This window comes from Solanum dulcamara, chromosome 5 (genome assembly GCF_947179165.1).
Source record: "Solanum dulcamara chromosome 5, daSolDulc1.2, whole genome shotgun sequence".
In the NCBI taxonomy this organism is placed as follows: domain Eukaryota; kingdom Viridiplantae; phylum Streptophyta; class Magnoliopsida; order Solanales; family Solanaceae; genus Solanum; species Solanum dulcamara.
The window spans coordinates 75328294-75349057 of record NC_077241.1 but is presented as its reverse complement, the minus strand read 5'-3'; the positions used below and the strand labels follow the sequence as shown (position 1 = coordinate 75349057).

Here is a 20764-nt window from a genome sequence, read left to right as displayed (position 1 = left end):
AAATAGAGACTTGGTAACATTATTTTGAAGAAGAACGGTTGGAGTTGTCTCGACTTTGCAAATAATATTAATATCCACAAATTATTGAAAAAATATTTTTGATTTTGTATGAATATACAATAAATTAAATATAATATAAAAAAATGTTTAGATTTTAATATATTTATTGAAAAATCAATAAGTTAGGACTTTTTAATAAAAAATACTTTTTATACCTCCTTAAACCTTTCAAATCATTGGTTGGAGTAAAAATAAATATGAGCATTCTCAAAATTTACGTATTTTTTGTATTTGTATATTAGGAGTGTTATTTTTGTTTGTATATATTAGGAGAGTATTTAGCATTTTTTTGACACTCAAAAAAGAAAAATAAAGGCAAGGCAAAATCATTTGGGCACCTTTTTTCAGTTTAAAAAATGTTAGAGCTAAAAGTAGAGAAAGGCAAAAGACGGAAATGACGACGAGGAGCAATTTCTACAAGAACCCTTCCTATGCATACAACAAAGCCTTCAATCTCAATTCTGCAATTCAAAATCTTCAAGGTTTCAATTCTTATTCATCGTTTTGGTTTTGTATTTTCTTCAATTTAATTCGTGTTTTTTCTTCTTAATTTCCAGCGTATGATGTTGTCACCGGTAACGTTCCGCCTCCGGTTGAGACGAATTCCGTTGAGAGAAAAACCGGCCACAGGAAACGCCGAAGGGAACGGAAATCTAAGGTGCAGCAGAACAATGAAGTGGAAGTGAATGATTTGCCTATGTCTCACCAGGATTATATAGAAAAAATGAGGTGATTTTAGTATTGATTTTCTATTAATCTTCAAATATCAAGTAGATTTATCTTTTTCACTTTAATAATCTAGGATGTGACAGAAAGGAAAAAGTTACTTGTGAAATCTGGAGTTGTGAGATGCTCTTTTTGTATTTGAAATGCAGGAAGGAGGCTAGTTCAATTCAGCCTTATGAAGAATTGACTGTAGAAGTTTTGGTAATGGGAACTATTTGTTTGAATGTGTTTTGTACTTATGCTTACTATTATGTCAATTATGGTTTAATGATTGTTTGGGTTGTAATTCTGTTCCAGGAACCTTCAAGTTCATCATTGCATTTGTTGGAGTACGACAGTAAGTTTGGTTTGGCTTTTCTTCTTTTTGGTTAATTCTTAGTGAATTGAAAAGGTTTAATTTTAGTTTGGGTATGCAATTGATTATATGTGTTAATTGCGACTCAAAGTATCCTTGCTTGTTTTAAGAGTTCCATATTTTTGAGTGTTTCCATCATCTGTGTTATATGGATTCATTTGGAAAAAAGTAGTTTGACTTTCAAGAGGATTTTTATTTTTTGCATTCTGAGGGTTACACTTATTGTTGCTAAGAGCAAAATTATTGTACTGGATACTTTGGTGTCTATCATTTACATATACCTGCCAAATTGGACCTCTTTGATGTTTCTCTGCACTTCCCTCGTTCATCCTTTTATTATACTTTATTATCGTGCAGCAAAATATCAATCATCTACTTGTTGAGTCTTTTTATTCCTATTTTCTCGTTTTGTCCTTTTACTTGAATGAGCTAGGAGTAGGAAGTTTTTCCTGCCAAGACTGAGCTCATGAAAAAATGTTCATGAATTTTTCAGGTGATGCAAGCACTTCATCAGAATGTGAAAAGGGTGATAATCCTTATTCGAACACTGAAACTTTACTGGTTAAAGGTTAGCAGAACTGGAATTTCATTAATTTTACTTTGTGATTTTGTATACCGTCTAATTACGTATCCCTTTCATCAGAAGTATCTGTAAGAGTCATGTGGGGTAGAAGCACATACACACATGTGTATGAATATATGTCTATACATAATGCATCTACATATCCCCTTTGACTTGGCAACAAGAATCTGTTATGGAATAGACTTTTAGTTGGATTTCTCGTTCTTAAAAGACTTTATGGTAGAGTGAGTCACCTATGGAATAGCCTTTTGGTTGCTCTTTCTCATTCTAAAAGATTTTCTGGTTAGTAGGCTTTATAATGGACCAGCAAGATAGCTAGGATATTACATATATGTTTCACTTTCCTTCACTAACAAGGGTTTTGTGGTGGGATAGATAGGATCCCTGCACCCTTAGCCAGAGGTCTTGGGTTTGAGCCCTAGGTATGAATTTGTTTTTGTTAGGGAGTGCTCCCCCCTTAACTAGGCCTAATATGGTGTGAATCCGGTTTAGTAGGGGCCCAATGCGGGTACCGGGAAACCAAAATAAAAATATGTTTTACTTTCCTTCACTTGGAAACTATATGCCCCATTAGAGTAAGGCATGCTCTCAAAACTAGATCCACTTGTTCTTGTCTCCAACAATGAGCTTATGCCATGCCAATCTGGTGGTTCCTATTCCGCACTACTCGAAAACCGTTGTAAACTCATCGTCGATTTCCATCAGAATGGAGGTTACTGTAGGAGATCCATGTGCCGGTGAAGATTTCTTCCAATTGTCGGAAAATAACGAACACAGAAAAAAATTGCTATATTTTCAACACTCTGGATTGGTATCAAATCTCTGTCCATGCATTTTTTGATAAGGGATCTATGCCTATACATACAGATGTGTTTGTTTATGTAGATATACATATCTATGCAGATATATGTATCTGTATAAGACATTTTATTCTTCAAGTCAAATTGAATATAGTGCCACCTTTTGATTGCATCCAAGGAAAGAATGCCACAAAAGGTGTTTAGCAACATGGAACAAATGTTTTTCCTATATTTAAAGGTTTGACTTAATATTCTTGAAGGAATCCATTAACTACTAATCTAGCATTGTATCTATATGATATAATTCCTACCCCATCGAAATCCCTTGACAGATAGTCAATAAATTCTATCTTCTCAAGTCTGAAATTTGCAAACAGCTTGTTTATTGTGGCTTTCGAGAGCTTTCCATTCATTCTCTCTTAAATGATTTTCTCCATTAACTGTTTTAGGTAGTGGAAATGAAACGGATAGAGTTAAAACTCGCAGTGAGCAACGATTTCCTCTTCCAGGAGAACCTTCTTGTGTGGTATGTGGGAAGTACGGGGAGTATATATGTGATGAGGTAAGTCACTGGATCATGGGTCTGTTTCTCTTTTGTTAACTTGTACTTGATGTTCCTTTCTTAACGAACCCCAAATCCTTGTTTGCCTTGCTTGTAGACTGAAGAAGACATATGCAGTACGGATTGCAAATCTGACCACCTGCAAAATCTTAAACTACAGCAGGTATTTGTTCTCTCTATCTGTATATATAGATCAGCATGGATACATGTGTAAAGATTCAGGATTTAACTATTGCTTTTCAAAATGATATATGTCAAAAACAGGTAAAAGATAATTTATTGGTTAAGTAGTAGAGATCTGGGGTCATTTTGAGAATTCTTTTTAGGGATAATTTCAGAGACCTTCCTTCAAGTTTTGTTCTATAACACTCACCTCCCTTGTGGTTTACGATATTATGCCTACCTCCCTTATTTTGTTCTTTTTTTTGTAACCATTTTTAAACCTATTTAAAATAAATATAAATTAATTATAATTTGACAAGTTTGCCCTTTTTTATAGTAACTTCTTCATATTAATGCATATTATAAAAAACAACTTATTTAATAAATATTTTAAAAATAAATCAACATAAATCCATGCCTAGCTAATTCAAGACTCATCGCACTCCATGTCCACACATTTCTTTCACCAATCCTGTCGAAGATCAAATGAGCATAATCCACTGCTCCACATTTAGCATACATGTAAACAAGGGAAGTTCCCAATTGACAATTCACTAACATCCCTTGCTCAATTACTTGACAATGAATCCATTTCCCTAAGCTCAAGCCACCCAACTCAGCACAAGCACAAAGCAAAACCACCACGGTTGTTTCATCCGGTTGAATCCCACATTTTCTAATCAGATGACAAATCTCAATCGCATCATAATACCAACAACTTCAACACAAGCCAAAATTATCGAATTCCAAGAAACAATATCTCTAAGCGACGTTACAGCAAACACCGTGTATGCATCCACAATCTTCTTGCAAGACCCATAAAAATGAATCAAAGTGTTCTGGACATACACATTGTTACAAATACCAATGTTGATCGCATCAGTGAATCTGTTTCCCTTCTTTCAGACCCAAAAAGGATGAACAAGCCTTGAAGAGAAAAGGGTATGTGAATTCATCAAAAGCAACTCCAGAACGCTGCATTTCAAAAAAAAAACGAATGGCTTCACTATGTGAACAGTTTTCACCTGAAACATAATTCCTAATGAGGATATTCCACCAAGAATTAGACGAATTGTGGGATTGTTTGATGACAAGACCGGCGTAACAAGATGAGTTAATGGGGGTATGAGAAGCAAAAAAAGTTGACAATTTTGAGGAGGATGCAATTTTGTTGAGATAGTCCGGAGATTATGATTTGAGTATGAATTTGGATAAGATGTTTCAGAGAAGAATAAGAGTTGAGAAGAGCCACCGGTTGTTGTGTTGATTTATTTTTAAAGTATTCATTAAATAAGTTATTTTTTAATAATATGCATTAATTTGAAGAAATTAATACAAAGAAAGACAAACTTGTCAAATCGTAATTAATTTATATTTATTTTAAATAGATTTAAAGAATGGTTACAAAGAAAATCAAAATAAGGGAGGTAAGCATAATAGTGTAAATCACAGGGATGGTGAATGTTATAGAACGAAAATCGAAGGGAGGCCTCTGAAATTATCCCTCTTTTTATTATTCGAGTTCTCATTCTATTTGATAAGTTTTATCTGTTGATTAGTTTAAACAGTAAGACTCAATAAAACCAATCAGACTTCCATGAAATGCTCAAATGTAAAGTTGAAATGTTCAACTTTTCAAACTTAAAAGAAACACTCAAGACTCAGTTATGCTGCATTTTTTTTTGCATTGTTTTTGTTTTTTCATGCACTAGTTTAACTCACTATACCTAAAATACTAACTCGAAGATACCTAAAAAGTTATATAGTAAATTAGTCTAATTTCACTTTCTTGATAGATGTACTACATATTTAAGTATTTAAACATTTATCATTAATTCAAGTAGAAAGATCACAAAGTATAATAGCATATATGAATGTGTCGGTTTTACATTGGATTCAATGATCTAGAACTCATTTTTATTTTTCATAAAGTACTCAAACTTATGATTGGATATGTTACCATAAGACATCTTTTTCTTTCTGAAGAAGTGATTCCTTTCCAAAGTGGATTATATTATTTTTCAAGAGTATTTTATTTTGAGAGACCTTACTAACTGACAAAATTATGACAGTAATTTTTTTTTACTTCCACCGTTCCAATTTAGACTGTATTATTTAACCAGCTGTTAGGAAACAAGTCAAATGAACTAAGAATTTTCCAGCTACTTTATTGTAAGGTGAAGTTGAAAAAGGATTTTGTTTCTCGTCATACAACATACCTGGTCATTTGGAATTCTAGAAAGAAAATAGAAAAATAATAAAAATGGAAACTTATATATCAGAATGATGAATATTCTTTTAGTACTTTTTATGTATATAGGTTATGAAAATAATTCAAAGAGAAAGTATATGTAATTTCGAATAAAAATGTTCAAATCTAATAACAGAAATTAACGATGAAATTTGATGAGCCTACAATGGTCACAACAACTACTACGTCTTAGTCCCGAACAAGTTCGGGTAGCCAACAATTGTTAAAAAAGAAAATAAAAGAGCTGACCTGGTTGTGCTTATTCCCTTGCTAGACACATTTTTATGTTTTCATAACATTTTTGTATTATTTTAATTAGTTTGAGAATATTGGAGTCTAATCAGATAAGAATTCAGCATTTTTAAAGGGTCCCATGTCTTGAACATTAGAGCTTCTAACTAAACTGGAGTTGTATGTTGGTCAGGACTCAGGATATGTAGCACACACCCAATCTGTAAATCATTTGAGCAATACTGTTACCTGAAAAAATAAAAACATTTGAGCAATACGTACTTTTATATATGTTAGAATAGGAATAGGTGTACACAATCCTACTTAGAATAGGAATAGATTATAGTATCCTACTTAAAATAAGAATAGAAATATGAATAGTTTATAGTATTCTACTTGGAAAATGATTGTTTTATAGTGTCTATAAATAGGGTCTTTGTGTAATATTGTTTTTACACAATTCAATAATATTTTTCTCCTATATTTTCTCACATGGTATCAGAGCCTCTATGAACTTGGTAAAGATTTAAAGAGCTTCTGCTGCCGGCGGGCGGCTATTACTCATATATGTCGCCCGTCTGACCAATGATTATGTTTGCAAAAGTCTGGGTCACCATATATCTTTTTGGTGGCTATTTTCTCATATCTAATTTGCATAGCACCTTGCATCTTTTCAGTGACTATTTTTTCATATTTAATTTGCATAGTACCGTGCATTTTTTTGGATTACTTTCTCATATCTATTTGTGTAGCACCGTGCCATCTTTCCGGTGACTATTTTTTCGTATATGATTTGCGTAGCACCGTGCCATCTTTTCGGTGACTACTTTCTTATTTGTGTAGGGTCATGCCATCATTCCGACCCTACCCATATCATTCTCTTTCTCAGTAAGGTCATGCCATCATTCTGACCCTACCCATATAGTTTTATTTCTTAGATTGTGACCATTTTCAGCCATCAAATCTAATAATCTAGGGCATGAGCATGTTGCGGCCATTGCATTGTTTCTGAGAGATCTGAGTTTTCCTGCAGTGTTTTCGTTCTGTTTCAGATTTACTTTCGCCAAAAAAAAAAAAAGAAGGCGGGGCATGGAGAAAAAGAAGTGTGGAGGAGAAGCAGTCGAGCTCATTCCCTTCGCTTCCTGGGCCCAAAGCAGTGCAGTCTTTCCTGGCCAAATCAAGGATTTGGGGCTTCTTGCTACGCTACAACACTATAGAAATCCATTTTGATTAGTAATATATATGAATAGAAAGATAGATCCATCCATCTATCCTATCCGATTTAGATTTTTTTATCTAAAAAAGAATCGATTTCATTCAACCTCAGATATTTGGACTAGATTACAGTGATATTTTCTATCTCGTGGCTAAAATAGCATATGTCCGCCTTTTTTCTATCTATAGTTGTCGTTCTCCATTGGCCTTTTAATCAGTTGGACATATGTTTTTCTCCACGGTGATCTCTAGAAAGAAGTCTATATGGAGCAACCACCTGATTTTGTTGCTCAGGGGAGTCTGGTAGTCTTTGTATGTCGATTGTGTAAGTCACTCTATGGTCTGAAATAGTCTTCTCAAGCTTGGTTTGGAAAGTTCAACATTGCAATTCAGGAATTTATCGCTATGTGTCGACATATCGCATCAAATCCAGTGTTTCATAAGAGGACTAAGCACATTGAGATTGATTGTCACTTTGTCAGAGAAAAGATACTCTCAGGAGATATTGTTACAAAGTTTGTGAAGTCAAGTGATCAACTTGCAGATATCTTCACCAAGTCCCTCACCGGTCCTCGTATTAATTATATTTGTAACAAGCTAGGTACATATGATTTGTATGCACCAGCTTGAGGGGGAGTGTTAGAATAGGAATAGGTGTACACAATCCTACTTAGAATAGGAATAGAAATAGAAATAGATTATATCCTACTTAGAATAGGAATAGAAATATGAATATTTTATAGTATTCTACTTGGAAAATGATTGTTTTATAGTGTCTATAAAGAGGGTCTTTGTGTAATATTGTTTTACACAATTCAATAATATTTTTCTCCTATATTTTCTCACAATATACATATGAGATACCTGCTTCTTCAACTCCAACTGTTTCTCTGATGATGTCTTAGGGGGCCTTAAGTAGCAGCAAAGTCCAAGCTGAGACATTTTCTGGACAAAAGTGCAAATTGGAAGTTCCTGAATCTGGAGGCGACATCTGGGATTATGACCGTCATCGGTGGTCCAAGAAGAGATCTGCTCTTTGTACTTATGAGTGGTAAGCTTGTTGACATTCAGTTTGAAGATGAGTAATCTCTCAAGAGTCAAGATTAGGTCTTGGGCACCAAAGACTTTTATCTGTTATATGTGGATGGTCATTCTCAGCAATCAAGCTCTGCTTGGACTTAAATTATTGCACAATGTACTGGATGTGGCAACCACCTTTATGATTAAAAGTCAAATGTGCCTTATTTTGTGCTCCTGATTGCTATAGGTAGTCCTTTTTCTAAGTATAATTTCACTGGTGTAGTTGGAAATGTCAGAGGCCAGGTCATCTTCCTGAAGATTGTTTGGTCATGGCATCAAAAATTCTACCCCTTTCCTCTGGTCAAGCTGGTGAATCCAGCGAACAGGTTCTACTTCCTTGAGATGTTAGAAAATAAGCCAGTAGGAAGTAGTAGTTATATTTGTGTTATGCTATTCTTAGTAATGCCTTACACAGGTGGAAGTGGCTCAAAGTAAATCCAGTATATCCAAAGAGCTTCTGCAACTGTATAAAAGGTTCCTTACTTCCTTCTAGTTTTGTTTTCTTAACTTTAGTCTTCTATACTACATTTAAGTTGTATCCATGTAACAATAGAGCAGCCTCCTCCCTGACCGAAGGAAGGAGGAAGAAGGAGAGAGTACATTGACCGTGTATGCTTGTTCTTTATATGTTTGGTGTATCTTGACCTTCACTTTGTGTGCGAATATGAGCATTCTCCATTCACCGTTGTTAAGGAAATGGACCTTAGGTGTAACACAACCTCAAAAGCTAGCTCATGACGTGAGAATTGCCTAAGATCATGTATGGACACAACATATTCCCTTGACAAATTAAGCCCTCATGCAAGGCCTAAGGTACATCTGGAATGTGAACAACATTACATGGGAGCCCAGACGTTAGGTATATCACGAATAGCAATGGGTTTGACTCTAATACCTTGCTATGAAAATAAATCTTGGCTAAGTCAACCCAGGTGAGGATTGTCTAAGACCATATAATGAGATAATAGCTCTCTCTCCACCAATGTAGGACAATTTACTAACTATGGTTTAAGATAATCAACACCATCGACAGCCCTATGTTGGATTAATCCCCATTTGAGCCTACGGAATTGTCTGTTCTCCTACTTGATCTTTGACTGATTGATGACAATGATGAAAGAAAAGTAATCTAAGTGTTGTCATGCTTAATATCGTTCACCATGATTCAAGATAAACATATCATAGTCCCATGCTTTATTTCTGGTCATTTCTTTTCGAAGAATTACCTTCTTGACCTTTCTGATCCTCAGCTAAATATTAGGCATTCAGTCTAAGGTCCAACTATATATTTCCATTTCAACACAGAAAGAGGTGATATGTAAAAACATAGATAATAATGTATGCACTTTATCTTTCAAAAAATATAATCAATTTTTTTGAATTTTGGCAATTTGTATTGTAAAGGAATGAGACATTATGTGAAAAAATAAATAAAGATCTAGATTGATGTTTTCTTAGTGCTTTAAGATACTGCAGTAGCCAGGCTCTTCTGTCTCTGGCATCCTCCTAAACCCTTCTACTAGATGCTTTTGTAAAAATTCAATACTTGCCTCTTTTGGTTCAGATTTCTGTCACTATACCATGAAAAGAAGCATTAGTTTTTCTGTTAAAGTTCTCCTTGAATCTTGTTCATATTTCATACCTTAACTTAGTTTACTTCTGATAACAAAGATTAATTGATAGCTGCATGGTAGTGGTAGTACTTTCTAAAGCTGAAAGCTTTGTTCCCTTATGAAATGCGAAAGCTAAAATTTATTAGATAAGCCAATTTGATAAAATTAGGCAGTCATATATATGTATTTAGGACTAGATTGATGCCCATCTCTAATATTGGTTTTTGGTCTCTCCTAATCTGCAGATGCCATCGAATTGGCAAAAGCTCATTGGATGCCAACTGTAACACCTGCCGAAGATCAACTACTTTAGCCATGTGTCTTGATTGTAGTAATACTTTTTGTGACAGGTAATTTACCGGCAGTTGAAGTGAGCTCAGCTTTATGTACTATATTGCTTGGTGAATTCATGTGTCACCTCCTTTGGCAGCATCAAATTGCTCTAACCAGAAGGGATTCATGACATGTTAGGATGTTATAATTTTTGGTGCCTTCTCCTAGTTTGGAATCCCCCACCCTTCCCCCTTCCTCATTCTGTGTGACCCCTAAAGTGGGTCTATAAATGTTACTTGAGCTTTGGTGGGTAAACGTGACAGATGACTCTTAACTAGAGAATCTGTTTTCTTTTATTGAGGGATTTTGGGGGAGGTCCCCTACTTCCATGGTTGAACATAACCGATAACCATTCAAATGAGGAGCTGGGATTTTGTGATGAAACTAAAGGGATACTAAGAAGCTATAATTCTGATACCCTTTGAACATCACAGTTTTTGGCCTTCTTAACCAGTGGAGCTTATGATTTATTCAATTTGTAATGAAGGAGAATTGATTAATCTTTATCTATGGTGATCTCAGTGCAGGTCACCTGAGAGAACACATCACTGGACACCCCTCTCACAGACAATATTACTCCTATAAGCTCAAGCGTTTGGTAAAGCTTTACCTATCTTAGTTCCAGTAATTTCAACGTCTTAAAGTTATGATTCATATTGTACATACCTGTAAATGTGACAGTTATGGAGAGTGTAAGGCTTCTAATTCTCGTTATAGTACTATATTTTTTTTGCAATTTAGTTATTATTAGGAATTTATTGATTTTGTTCAAGATCAATTGTGCCAAAACATAATATTGGAATATAAAATAAATATAAGCTTTATTTTGTTTATGCTTACTTTTGGAGCATCATGAAAAAAGTTTAGTTAATGTGGTATACCATTGGAGTGCAAAGTCATATAAGCTTATTATAGTACTAAGATTGAGCAGAGCTCCCTGTTTCATTGTCTGTCAGCATTCTGAATTACTGCTTCTGATTTTAACTCCTCCTAAGAGAGATTTGCAAGGTATACCCATTCCCACGCCCTAAAGGAGGATTGCTATAGGTTGATTGCCAATGTAAAAGTAATCTAGTTATGTGAGTGATGCAATCATGCTACTGCTAATACCCCACATCAGAACTCCAAAGCAAAGCATTCTTGGGAGAGAGTAGTACTAGGGTAGGTGATCCCCTACAAAGTCCTTTTGTTGTGTTCCTTGGAAGCCCAACTAGTTTGGGTTGACTTAAGTTGGTTGATTTATTTTTGATACTGATTTTAATTTTATCACCATTTTGGTTGCTCTTGATATTTTCATATATAGCTTGAGTTTATCATATTTACCTGTATGTTCGACATGCTTAATGATGCAATCTTTATTAAGCATAGGTAAAATGCTGCAAATCTACGTGCAAAGTGACAGACATCAAGGATCTTTTAGCTTGTCACTATTGTTTTGATAAGGCTTTCGACAAGTTCTACGATATGTATTCTGCAACTTGGTATGTGATCATTTTACGTCTAATGATGCTGATATATTTTATGAAAGCATGACTTGACTGGTCAACTCAGTAATCAACTGTAAACTCCCGACCCATTCCCTTCATCGTGTTAGTGTACTGGACAGTTACTCCTACACATTAAAACGCCAGATTATATTGTTGTCTTTTGAAATTCTCAAGTTCAAGAATTTAGGTCCTAGGGACAGAGTGATAATTGCTATTGGTGCCCCTTCCATAAGACCCATCCCAACTGAGAAACACAACTTATACTCAGCATAAAAAACTAAGACAACTTGTTCTAATGTGTTGATAAAATGATTGATATTCCATCACAATGTGGTTTAGTTCAAAAAATAGTTTGTTGTATAGCATGGTACAACTAAAATTCTCTTGAATCCAATTCATAAGTTATCACATCTTTGAAACTTGTTCAGTGTCCGGGGTAAGCATTTTATTCCTCGTGAATAACCAGTTAATTTATGTTGCTATATTCAGGAAAGCGGCTGGACTTTCAATTATCTGCAATTCTATTTGCTGTGAGGATCACTTTGAATGGTAAGTGATAAATTTTAATAATTTCTTGCATGTTTTGCAATACATCTCCACAACTCTACTACAAGAGCTACCTCCACAGGCATAGGATAAATTGCTTGAGTGCGGGTGTAGAAGACAGTTCCTACATCGTAAAGAAACATTATGCTAGTAAGAACTATGCTGTAAGCGACTTCATCTTCTGAAGAGTTGATACTTGATGCGCTATGATGTTTCCTTCTGGGAACGGCTGAGCAATAAGGTACATGCATCAGAAATCATGAGCAGTATGAAAATCTGTGTAATTCAGTTCTTTGAAGATTTGGTCTGAAGCTGTTATACTACTTGTCATCATCGTCTGTGGTTGATGCTTGCTGAGCTGCTGTCCAATAAATGATAACTTTGTAACAACATACTAAATTCAGACGCAAGAAGCATTTTCGAAGCCCAGCTGAAAAGAATAAAATTTGCCAAATGTCCTTGCAAGGCAATGGTTTCTGAAGTTTGTCGTGTGTGGAGGTGCCAATGGCCATTTGGTTTGTATATTCTTGGAAATTTTGAGGTGGAAGTGGATATGAGATCCTTATGATGCCATCACGTTCAGTTTCATGCTTCTTATGTTGTAAATTCACCATAACTAGGGGCGGAGCTACAGCCTACAAGTTAAGCAGAATCCACTAAATTGCCTTTTTTAGAATTCAGAGTTCATAAACTCAAAATCCTAGCTTCACCTCCGCTCTCCATCTGGTTAAATTGGACAAGTGTCGAGTCATGCAAGTTCAATGGCTTAGAGAATATGCTTGATGAATTGTGGTCTTAATAGCTGACAGATTTGAGGTAACAGAATCTACTGCAACATTATCTCTGAATGATGCTTCTTGACATCTTTATCAATACAAAAAGATGTTACTGATATTGCAAAATTAAGGAAATCAAACACATTAAAGTTACCTTTCTGGGAGGTCCATTTGATACTTCCTCCCCTCCGTTTCAATATGTTTGTCCTGTTTTTCTTTTTAATGTGTTTCTCAAGGAATGTTTCTCTTCTTTTTTTGTAGCTTTGTAATTTCAACTTTTCACATGACATGTTTCAAATCATGGGATTAAATGACATATTGTTGCATTTGATGTATCTTTCGTTTATGATCATGTGATTAAAACTTTTTTTTTTACTTTCTTAAATTTACTGCTAAGTTAAAAATCGAACAAACCAATTGAAACAGAGGGAGTATTCGAGAACTCCTAAAATAGAACAAACCAATTGAAACGGAGGGAATATTCGAGAACTCCTAAGCAATCAAAGAAATAATTGAGACATTGTATTGACTTCTGAACTGCATAATTTCCTTGAAATGAAATAAAGCAGCTAAGTCTAACCGGCCTTTTCTTTCAATTTATTAAATCTCAAATGAATTGTAGAAAAAGGACGCCATGAAGGGTAATTATAATGACTCCGCTTACCAAAATTCTTATAAAAGTTCTAATTATATTGTGTGCATAAGTTAATTTTGCATAGGAGCAAGAGTGAAGTGAGTGTAATGTTTTGCCTTATAAGGTATAAATTTCAGTTTTGTTTGACTTGCAAATAATTAAGCAATATTGATACCTTTTAAGGCAAAACTTGTGCCAATTGAGTGTATTAAAAATATAATCATTCCTTATAAAGGTTATTCTTGCAAATCGCTTAGCCAACTTTGCATTAAGAAAATTATGACTTTCAAAATGGATGATCGTAAACTTTTGATTTTCGCTTGCTTTAAATAAATTTTCAAAATCAAAATTTTAAAAATTTATTAGCTTAAGTTGCGGTCAAAAGTTCAAAATCAACAGCTTTTCACCTCCAAAGCCATCCTTTAAATCACACCTCTGGATTTTCCAACTTATCGGGTCAATGCTGTAGAACGCCCGGCCCGGCCCGGACCGGCCCATTATAAAACAAGCCTGAAACAGAAACCAACCCGATATCGATCTCCTGAACAACTTCAATTCCAGAATTAGGGATATCAATTTCCCCAACTCATCGTCTGTTGTTCCAGTGATCTAAACCAATCGAGCTATGGGAGGCCACGGAGGTTTGAACATTCTCCCACAGAAGCGATGGAACGTGTACAACTTCGATAACCGTGAGAAAGTAAAGCGAGACGAGGAAGCCGCGGCTAAAGAGGAACAGCTCAAACAGGAACAATCTCGCAAGCGCGATTCCGAGTATCGGCTCGAGCAGCTCCGTCAAGCCCGTGGCTTATCATCATCAGCGCCTTCGTCGTCGTCAAGTCACCTCAAAAATTCGTCAGCAGATCAAAAATCGCCGGAGGAGAAATCGGGAAAGAAGGATTCTAACCACATCAACTTGTTCGAAGGGATTCGAATCTTCGATCCAGTTAAAGTAAAAGATGAGGAGAAAGACGGAAGGGATAAGAAGAGAGCGAAGAAAGAGCAACCGCCGAGGGTTATTAATCCGGAGGATGAGAAGTATAGGTTAGGGTATGGAATTGTTGGTAAAGGAACCAAATTGCCTTGGTATTTAGAGAAACCGAAAGAGGATTCCGGTGAAAAGAGTGAAGAAGATAATGATTATTCGAGGCCTGTGAAAAAGAGTAATGGGAAAAAGATGGTGGAGGAATTGCGACAAGAGCGGTTGGAGAGGGAGAGGAAAGAGAGGGGAAGAGAAAGAGCTTTATTAATGGAGAAGAATCGAAGAGATGGAGGATTCTCGCGACGAAGATGAGGTGAGTATTGGCACTTTAAAGTTGCTAATGAATTTGTTGATGTTTTTTCAATGTAATAAGCTACCAATTTCTGGTGATTCGTAAAGCTTTGTAAAGATCATTGCTTGTAGTTAACATTTTCCTGAGTTTCATGCTTTTCAACTTCTTTCAAGCTTGTATGAGAATTTCTGAGTAAGTGAAGTTTTGGTACTTGGGTGGTGGTTTAGGTTCAGAAAGTAGGTTAGTTAGAACTGAGAAGTGATAAAGATTTCTTTTGTGAGCAAATCAAAGTGCCTCAAATATCAATTACTTGTGATCCTAACATTTTAAACAATACTGCAAGAGGCCTAAAACTTCCCTCTTGGAAACTGACTGTGTGACCCTTTGCATAATAAGGCAAGAATATCCTGTTTACCTTTATAAAGATTTGTCTTAATAAGCATAATCAAGGTGCCTCAGTTACTTGTGATGCTAATCATTTTAGATAATACTACATGAAGTCTAAAGCCTCTGTCTTGGAAACCAAGGATGGCTCTTTGGATAATAAAGCAAAGGTTTCTTCTTTACCTTTCTTCGAGCTTCTCTAAGTTTCAGGCGGTTCATATGGAAAGAAAGTACATTCATTTTAACATAGTGCTTGTGTATAAATTGCACGCTTCCTTATTTTTCTGAAAGAACAAAAATTAAAGTAGTCTCTATTCTAGAAGGATTGCTGAGAAGACCCTACTAAGTGAACTCTGGTTTTAGAAAGCTTCATAGAGGTACAGAATTAACTCATGCTTCAGATTTCTTGTAGGATGTTAGGGATTTTGAGTTGAATTTCATGAACTCTACTGGAGCTTTACATACACCTAGGCTTTGCAAGGTTTATAGCATGGTGACCCAGCGTAAAATAATGGGTGAGAATATAAATGTCAGTCTGTTCACCAAAAAATTATGGTTCATCTGGGAAATGGAATTTCTGCAAGATTGTTTTGTTCCTTGACTGCTTCACACGGACTTATTGTGAGAATACCTATTAGTCCTGTGGCAATTATTTTGGGAGAGTAATTTTCCCTTTTGAGACCTCTTATAAATATCATCAGGGTTCTTTTTTCCTCCTTGAAATATTTGTGTAACATTCAACAAGAATGCTGTCTAACATTTTGATATAGCTTAAGTTACACGACTCAAGAGTGGAACATATTTTTTGTTCTTTTCTATAGATTTTTGTATTTTCGAAGCACTCATGATGTGTATCTACACAGTTTTGAGTACTCAATCTGGAGAAAGGAGAGATTTTATGAGGGGGAGAGGGAATTTCCTTGGGGGTACATCTGTATATCATTTATTTTTTTAAAAAGGTGTGGTGGGGTGTGGTGGGAGGAATTGATACATTTCTAAATAGGGACATTTGAGCAACTGCAAAGCTCCAGGTGGTTGGTAAAACCTCTGGCTGAATAGAGATTATTTTCATTTGTTAAAAGCTGGAATCTTTCTTTACCTTTTTGTCTGTATTTTCCTCTAGGTGTATTGTAACTTTAGATTTTGCACTACTTTGGGAGCTAGGGAATCATCAGCATGATTGCTTTTCCTTTCTGTATGTCTTCATGCAGGGCAATAAACACAGACAAAGTGGATCTGTTGTACCTAGAGTTGTTTTCTGAGAGCTCTTGAGGAAAAAGCATAGGCTGGATGCAGTTCTGTTCTTCAATATGTCTATTTTCATATCCCTGAAACACATGCAAAAAGTTCCATGCTCGCATTGTATCTACTTTAGTTTGGCAATCGCATTGGAGAGGCCATATCCTGTACAGAGAGCAAATCCTATGTTTGAGGGAACTGTTCAGTTTGAAGGGCCTGATTGACCTGAGAGTGGATTATGGAATCCTTCCTTTGCCTGGGTTTATGCTTTCTGAAAAAGAATAAGTCAAAAACCAATACCCCTGGGAAGCCGATTCCGAAAATGTTTCTGAGCAGCAAAATGCTTTGCTTCTTCCCTTGTGTACATGCCATAGATGTTATATAGTGGCTGTGCTCCCGTATTGTTAGCTGTAAGTTGCTAAAGATATTTGTGGTCTAGAGAATAAATTAAGACAGTCATAGGCATCTTTAGGCATACAGAAGACTCTCAATGATAATCGGCTGCTTTTCAAAATCTTTATCCAAAAGAAGTCTTGAATTTGTTAATTTGGATCTTTGATTTTGCTGGGTTTTGTTTCTTTGCAATTTTTTATGTTCATGTCATCTGTTTTACTTGAAGATTAATTCCCTTTAAAAAATTGAAAATATTAGAGGAGTCTTCTGTCGAAATGTTTTGTCAATCTGTTTTGGTTTTTCTGATTTCTTTTTGGGGCTTTTAAGGTATTATTTCACTATGGTTGGACCCTGTCCGGGTTAAATTTTTCTGCATTATTGTGGAGACGAGTTCATTAGTGTTGATTAATATTCCTTTCAGTTTCTTCCTTTTCTTTGGAAAATTTGTTTTAGATACCTAATAATTGGGTAACTGGCTAACTGCATCATTTTAGCACCCTGAACCTGATTTTAAGTAACGATTATAACATCTAAAAATCAAAAAGGGTAGTCCGGTACACAACATCCCATGTTAGTAGCATTTGGAGAAGGACTGTGCCCATGAGGTGTGATGTAGACAGTCTATTCTAACATAAATATTAGTAGTTGCATTCATTGTTCGAACCCTTGATCTATAAGTCATGTGGAGATAACTTTACCTTTTGTTTCAAGGCTCTCCTTCAACATCTACAAATCAAAACTTCAGAAGTCTTAGAACTGTTAATGTTGGCTCTTTGGTTTTATTTCTTTTCATATTATGATACTCGTGTCATACTAAAAGCACTAGATGATGTGTTTTTATCTGCTTAAACTTTAGTGAATCGAGGTACCGGCGGAATAATCAAAGACACACAAAAGCAGTTCCATACACCACCCGAAAACAAAATAAGGTAAGAAAAAAAGCTAACATATAAACATTCAACAAGAGATTAAAGCCAAATAATTGAAAATACATCCAAGTACAATAGATGCAAATACCTGCTGTTGTTTTTTGCTTTTTTTTGGAGCCAATGAACAGGGTTTTACATTCATTTTTGAGAATAGTAAGATGGATTGGTATAAAGAAATATTATAGATTTAACTTTTCAGAGACTGATCAAGTCAATGGAGACATTAACTTTTAATCCATCCTGCTTATGTGTTGCTTCGGGGCAGGTGAGATTGAATATTATATAAAAACATTAGTTGACTTAGCATGTTGTAAAATCAGTAGGGGAAAGCAATTGCCATACTTATTTGCAAATTTCTTCATTGACAAATTTTGCATATGCTGCTGTAATTTCTCTGAAAGGAACAATACATCAGTTTTGACAATCTCGGTTCGACCTTCAGGAGGGTCACAAAGAACATTTGAGATTACTCTATGACAAGGTAAGCTCTCTGCAAGAGCTTTTTGACAATATTGATAACGAACCAACAAATGATTTGCAAAAGAAAGTCAAAGATCTAGCAGCAGAAGATCAAATTGAGTCACATTTCCAACATCTGGTTATAGAGAAGGATGAACATGTTCGAACAGAGGCAAACAAGAGGTTCCTTGAGATGTTGCAACAAACTATAGAAGATGTTGAGTCTGTCAACAAAGAGCTCATCAAAAACAACATGAATTCGAAACCTGGAAATCATTCACTTGGTGGTTCTAGTTCTCCACGATCGCATGTTTCAACCTTGGAGAATGATATGGTGGGGTACAACATTGAACAAGATGTCATAAGGAGTAAACTTAGGGGACACTCATCTCAACTGGAAGTGATCTCTATTGTTGGGATGGGCGGTATAGGTAAGTCAACTTTTGCCAAAAAGATGTTTTATGATCCTTTAATTCTGAGCTTCTTTGATGTTCGTGGATGGATTACTGTGTCCAAGGACTACAGTTTAAGAAAGATGCTTTTATGTCTCCTTAATGATGCTATTGGGGTGAAAGAAGAGCTTGATAATGTAAGCGATGGAGACCTAGCAGATCGCTTGCAAAAAAGTTTAAAGGGTAGGAGGTATTTGATTGTTGTGGATGGCATATGGAGCACAGAGGCATGGGATAACATTAGATTATGTTTTCCAGAAAACAGTAATAGAAGTCGAATATTGTTGACTACTCGGGACATGAATGTTGCTCAATATGCTAGCTCTCCTAAGGATCCGTTTCCAATGCGTTTCTTGGAGCCAAAAGAAAGTTGGAATTTGTTTTGGCAAAAAGGATTGTCCAAACGAATTTGACAGCGTTGCAAAGGTAGTTGTAGAAAGTTGAAAAGGATTGCCACTAATGATTTCTGTGGTTGCAGGTATTCTTTCTAGCAAGACACTTGATGAGTAAATGAAAGTAGCTCAAAGTATGAGCTTATTAGTAAACCTTGATGACTATCAACATTGCTCACAAGTGCTCGCTTTGAGCTATAAACATCTTCCATCTCATTTGAAGGCGTGTTTTCTGTATTTTGGAGTTTTTCCGAAAGCTAGAGAGATTTCTGTGAAGAAACTAATTAGATTATGGGTTGCAGAAGGACTCGTAGAGCTAAAGGGGCTCGAGGGATTGGAAAAAGTGGCTTCTAATCTTTTACATGATCTTATTGATAAAAATCTTCTTGTTGTTAGCAATCAAAATTTAGCAGGAAAAATCAAGGCATGTAGGATTCATGATCTTCTTCATGATTTATGCTTGAAAGAAGCTGAAGGGGAGAGGCTTTTGTATTCCTATGTTGTAGATCTCGAAAGCTTTAGACCTGAGTTTCCTCCTGAAGGTCGTCGCTGGATATCAGTTCATTCAAATGGTATTTATCATCATATTCATTTCGATGATCTTACTCGTAAGAAAACACGTTCCCTTCATTTTTCTACAGATGAATTATGGCTAGATTTTTTATTAAGACTAGGTCATTTTAAACTTGTTCGGGTGTTGGATTTGGAGGCCATGGAATTCAGTGATTTCCCTAGTGAAATACTACACCTAGTTGGTTTAAGGTATTTGGCAATGACTACTTATAAGGTTCCTGAGGATCTCTCACTTTCCAATTTTTGGAATTTACAAAACTCTCATGGTTTCTCAATCCGATCCAAAACTAGACTGGAGGATATACTTAACAATTGGAATTTGGCAAGTTTATCAGTTGAGGCATCTTCATTGTACATCCATGTACTTATATCCTCCTCGGAACGTATCAGCTAAGCACCCGATTTTGGAAAATTTGCTAAGTGTTTCTGGTTTGAGTCCTTCTTGTTGTACAAAGGAAATATTTGAAAGGATTAAGAAAGTTTAAAAAATTGGGGATTTCTGGTGGTGGTTACGAGTTTTCTAATGAGCCCGAATGACTAGATAATCTAAAACATCTGCATGAGCTTGAGGCACTAAATATTGCACCTATCGGCTGTGACTTGATTGGTTCATATTTCAGGCTTCCGTGTGCGGGTTCTTTCCCCCCAAATCTCAATAAGTTGACATTTGTCGCACTTATTTACCATGGGAAGACATGACGATCATTAGCAAATTGCCCAAACTCGAGGTGCTTCAATTGAAGGTTGATGCCTTTTTGCTGAAGACTGGTCAAGAGAAATGTGGGAAGTCACAGAGATAGGATATCTTGAATTGAAGTTTCTTCTCCTTGAGGATTTGAAAATCGTGTATGGGAGAGCTGTTGGTGATTATATTGAATTTGAGGATTTTATATTGAATTTGAAGATTTTTGCACGTTTTGTTTGAAGGGCATTATTTGCAAGTATTCTGCGATGGGAGATTTTGAGGAACTGGTAAAGTTGTTTACATGTAATCAAGGTCACTGGTTCAAGCTGTGGAAACAGTCTCTTATAGAAATGCAAAGTAAGGCTGCCTATAATAGGCCTTTGTGATCCGGTCCTTCTTCGAACCCCTAGCATAGCGAGAGCTTTAGCGCATCAGGATATCCCTTTTTTTATTTTTAGAAGTCCTGTTTCATATCCACATGTATTTGTTTGATATCCCTTAAGACTTGGAATCGATAGTGACTTTTTGCTTGTGAAGCTTCATTAAAATTATACCTGTAGTTGTCAAGCT

The 20764-nt window shown here is 35.7% G+C and overlaps 2 protein-coding genes and 1 pseudogene across 3 annotated transcripts; all 3 read left to right on the top strand.

Annotated features, from left to right (window-relative positions):
• The first annotated feature begins 346 nt into the window (after positions 1–346).
• LOC129889863 (uncharacterized) lies at positions 347–13115 on the top strand. 2 transcript variants are annotated; one of them, XM_055965328.1, is made up of 15 exons: positions 347–542; positions 618–789; positions 936–987; positions 1084–1123; positions 1635–1709; positions 2974–3086; positions 3184–3249; positions 7851–7996; positions 8249–8351; positions 8441–8499; positions 9884–9988; positions 10494–10569; positions 11340–11452; positions 11948–12007; positions 12087–13115. In XM_055965328.1, exons 1-15 carry the CDS (start codon positions 455–457, stop codon positions 12187–12189), a joined length of 1371 nt encoding a protein of 456 aa, XP_055821303.1. In that variant the 5' UTR covers positions 347–454; the 3' UTR covers positions 12190–13115. The 2 variants fall into 2 exon arrangements, with proteins under 2 accessions (XP_055821303.1, XP_055821304.1); XM_055965329.1 differs by lacking the exons at positions 11948–12007; positions 12087–13115 and having other exon boundaries at positions 11335–11430.
• Positions 13116–13912: 797 nt separating this feature from the next.
• On the top strand, positions 13913–16874 carry LOC129889862 (uncharacterized). Its single transcript, XM_055965327.1, has 2 exons — positions 13913–14709; positions 16284–16874. The coding sequence occupies exon 1, from the start codon at positions 14040–14042 to the stop codon at positions 14706–14708; it is 669 nt and encodes a 222-aa protein (XP_055821302.1). The 5' UTR covers positions 13913–14039; the 3' UTR covers position 14709; positions 16284–16874.
• Positions 16686–20698, top strand: LOC129890770 (putative late blight resistance protein homolog R1A-10; annotated as a pseudogene).
• Positions 20699–20764: the final 66 nt, after the last annotated feature.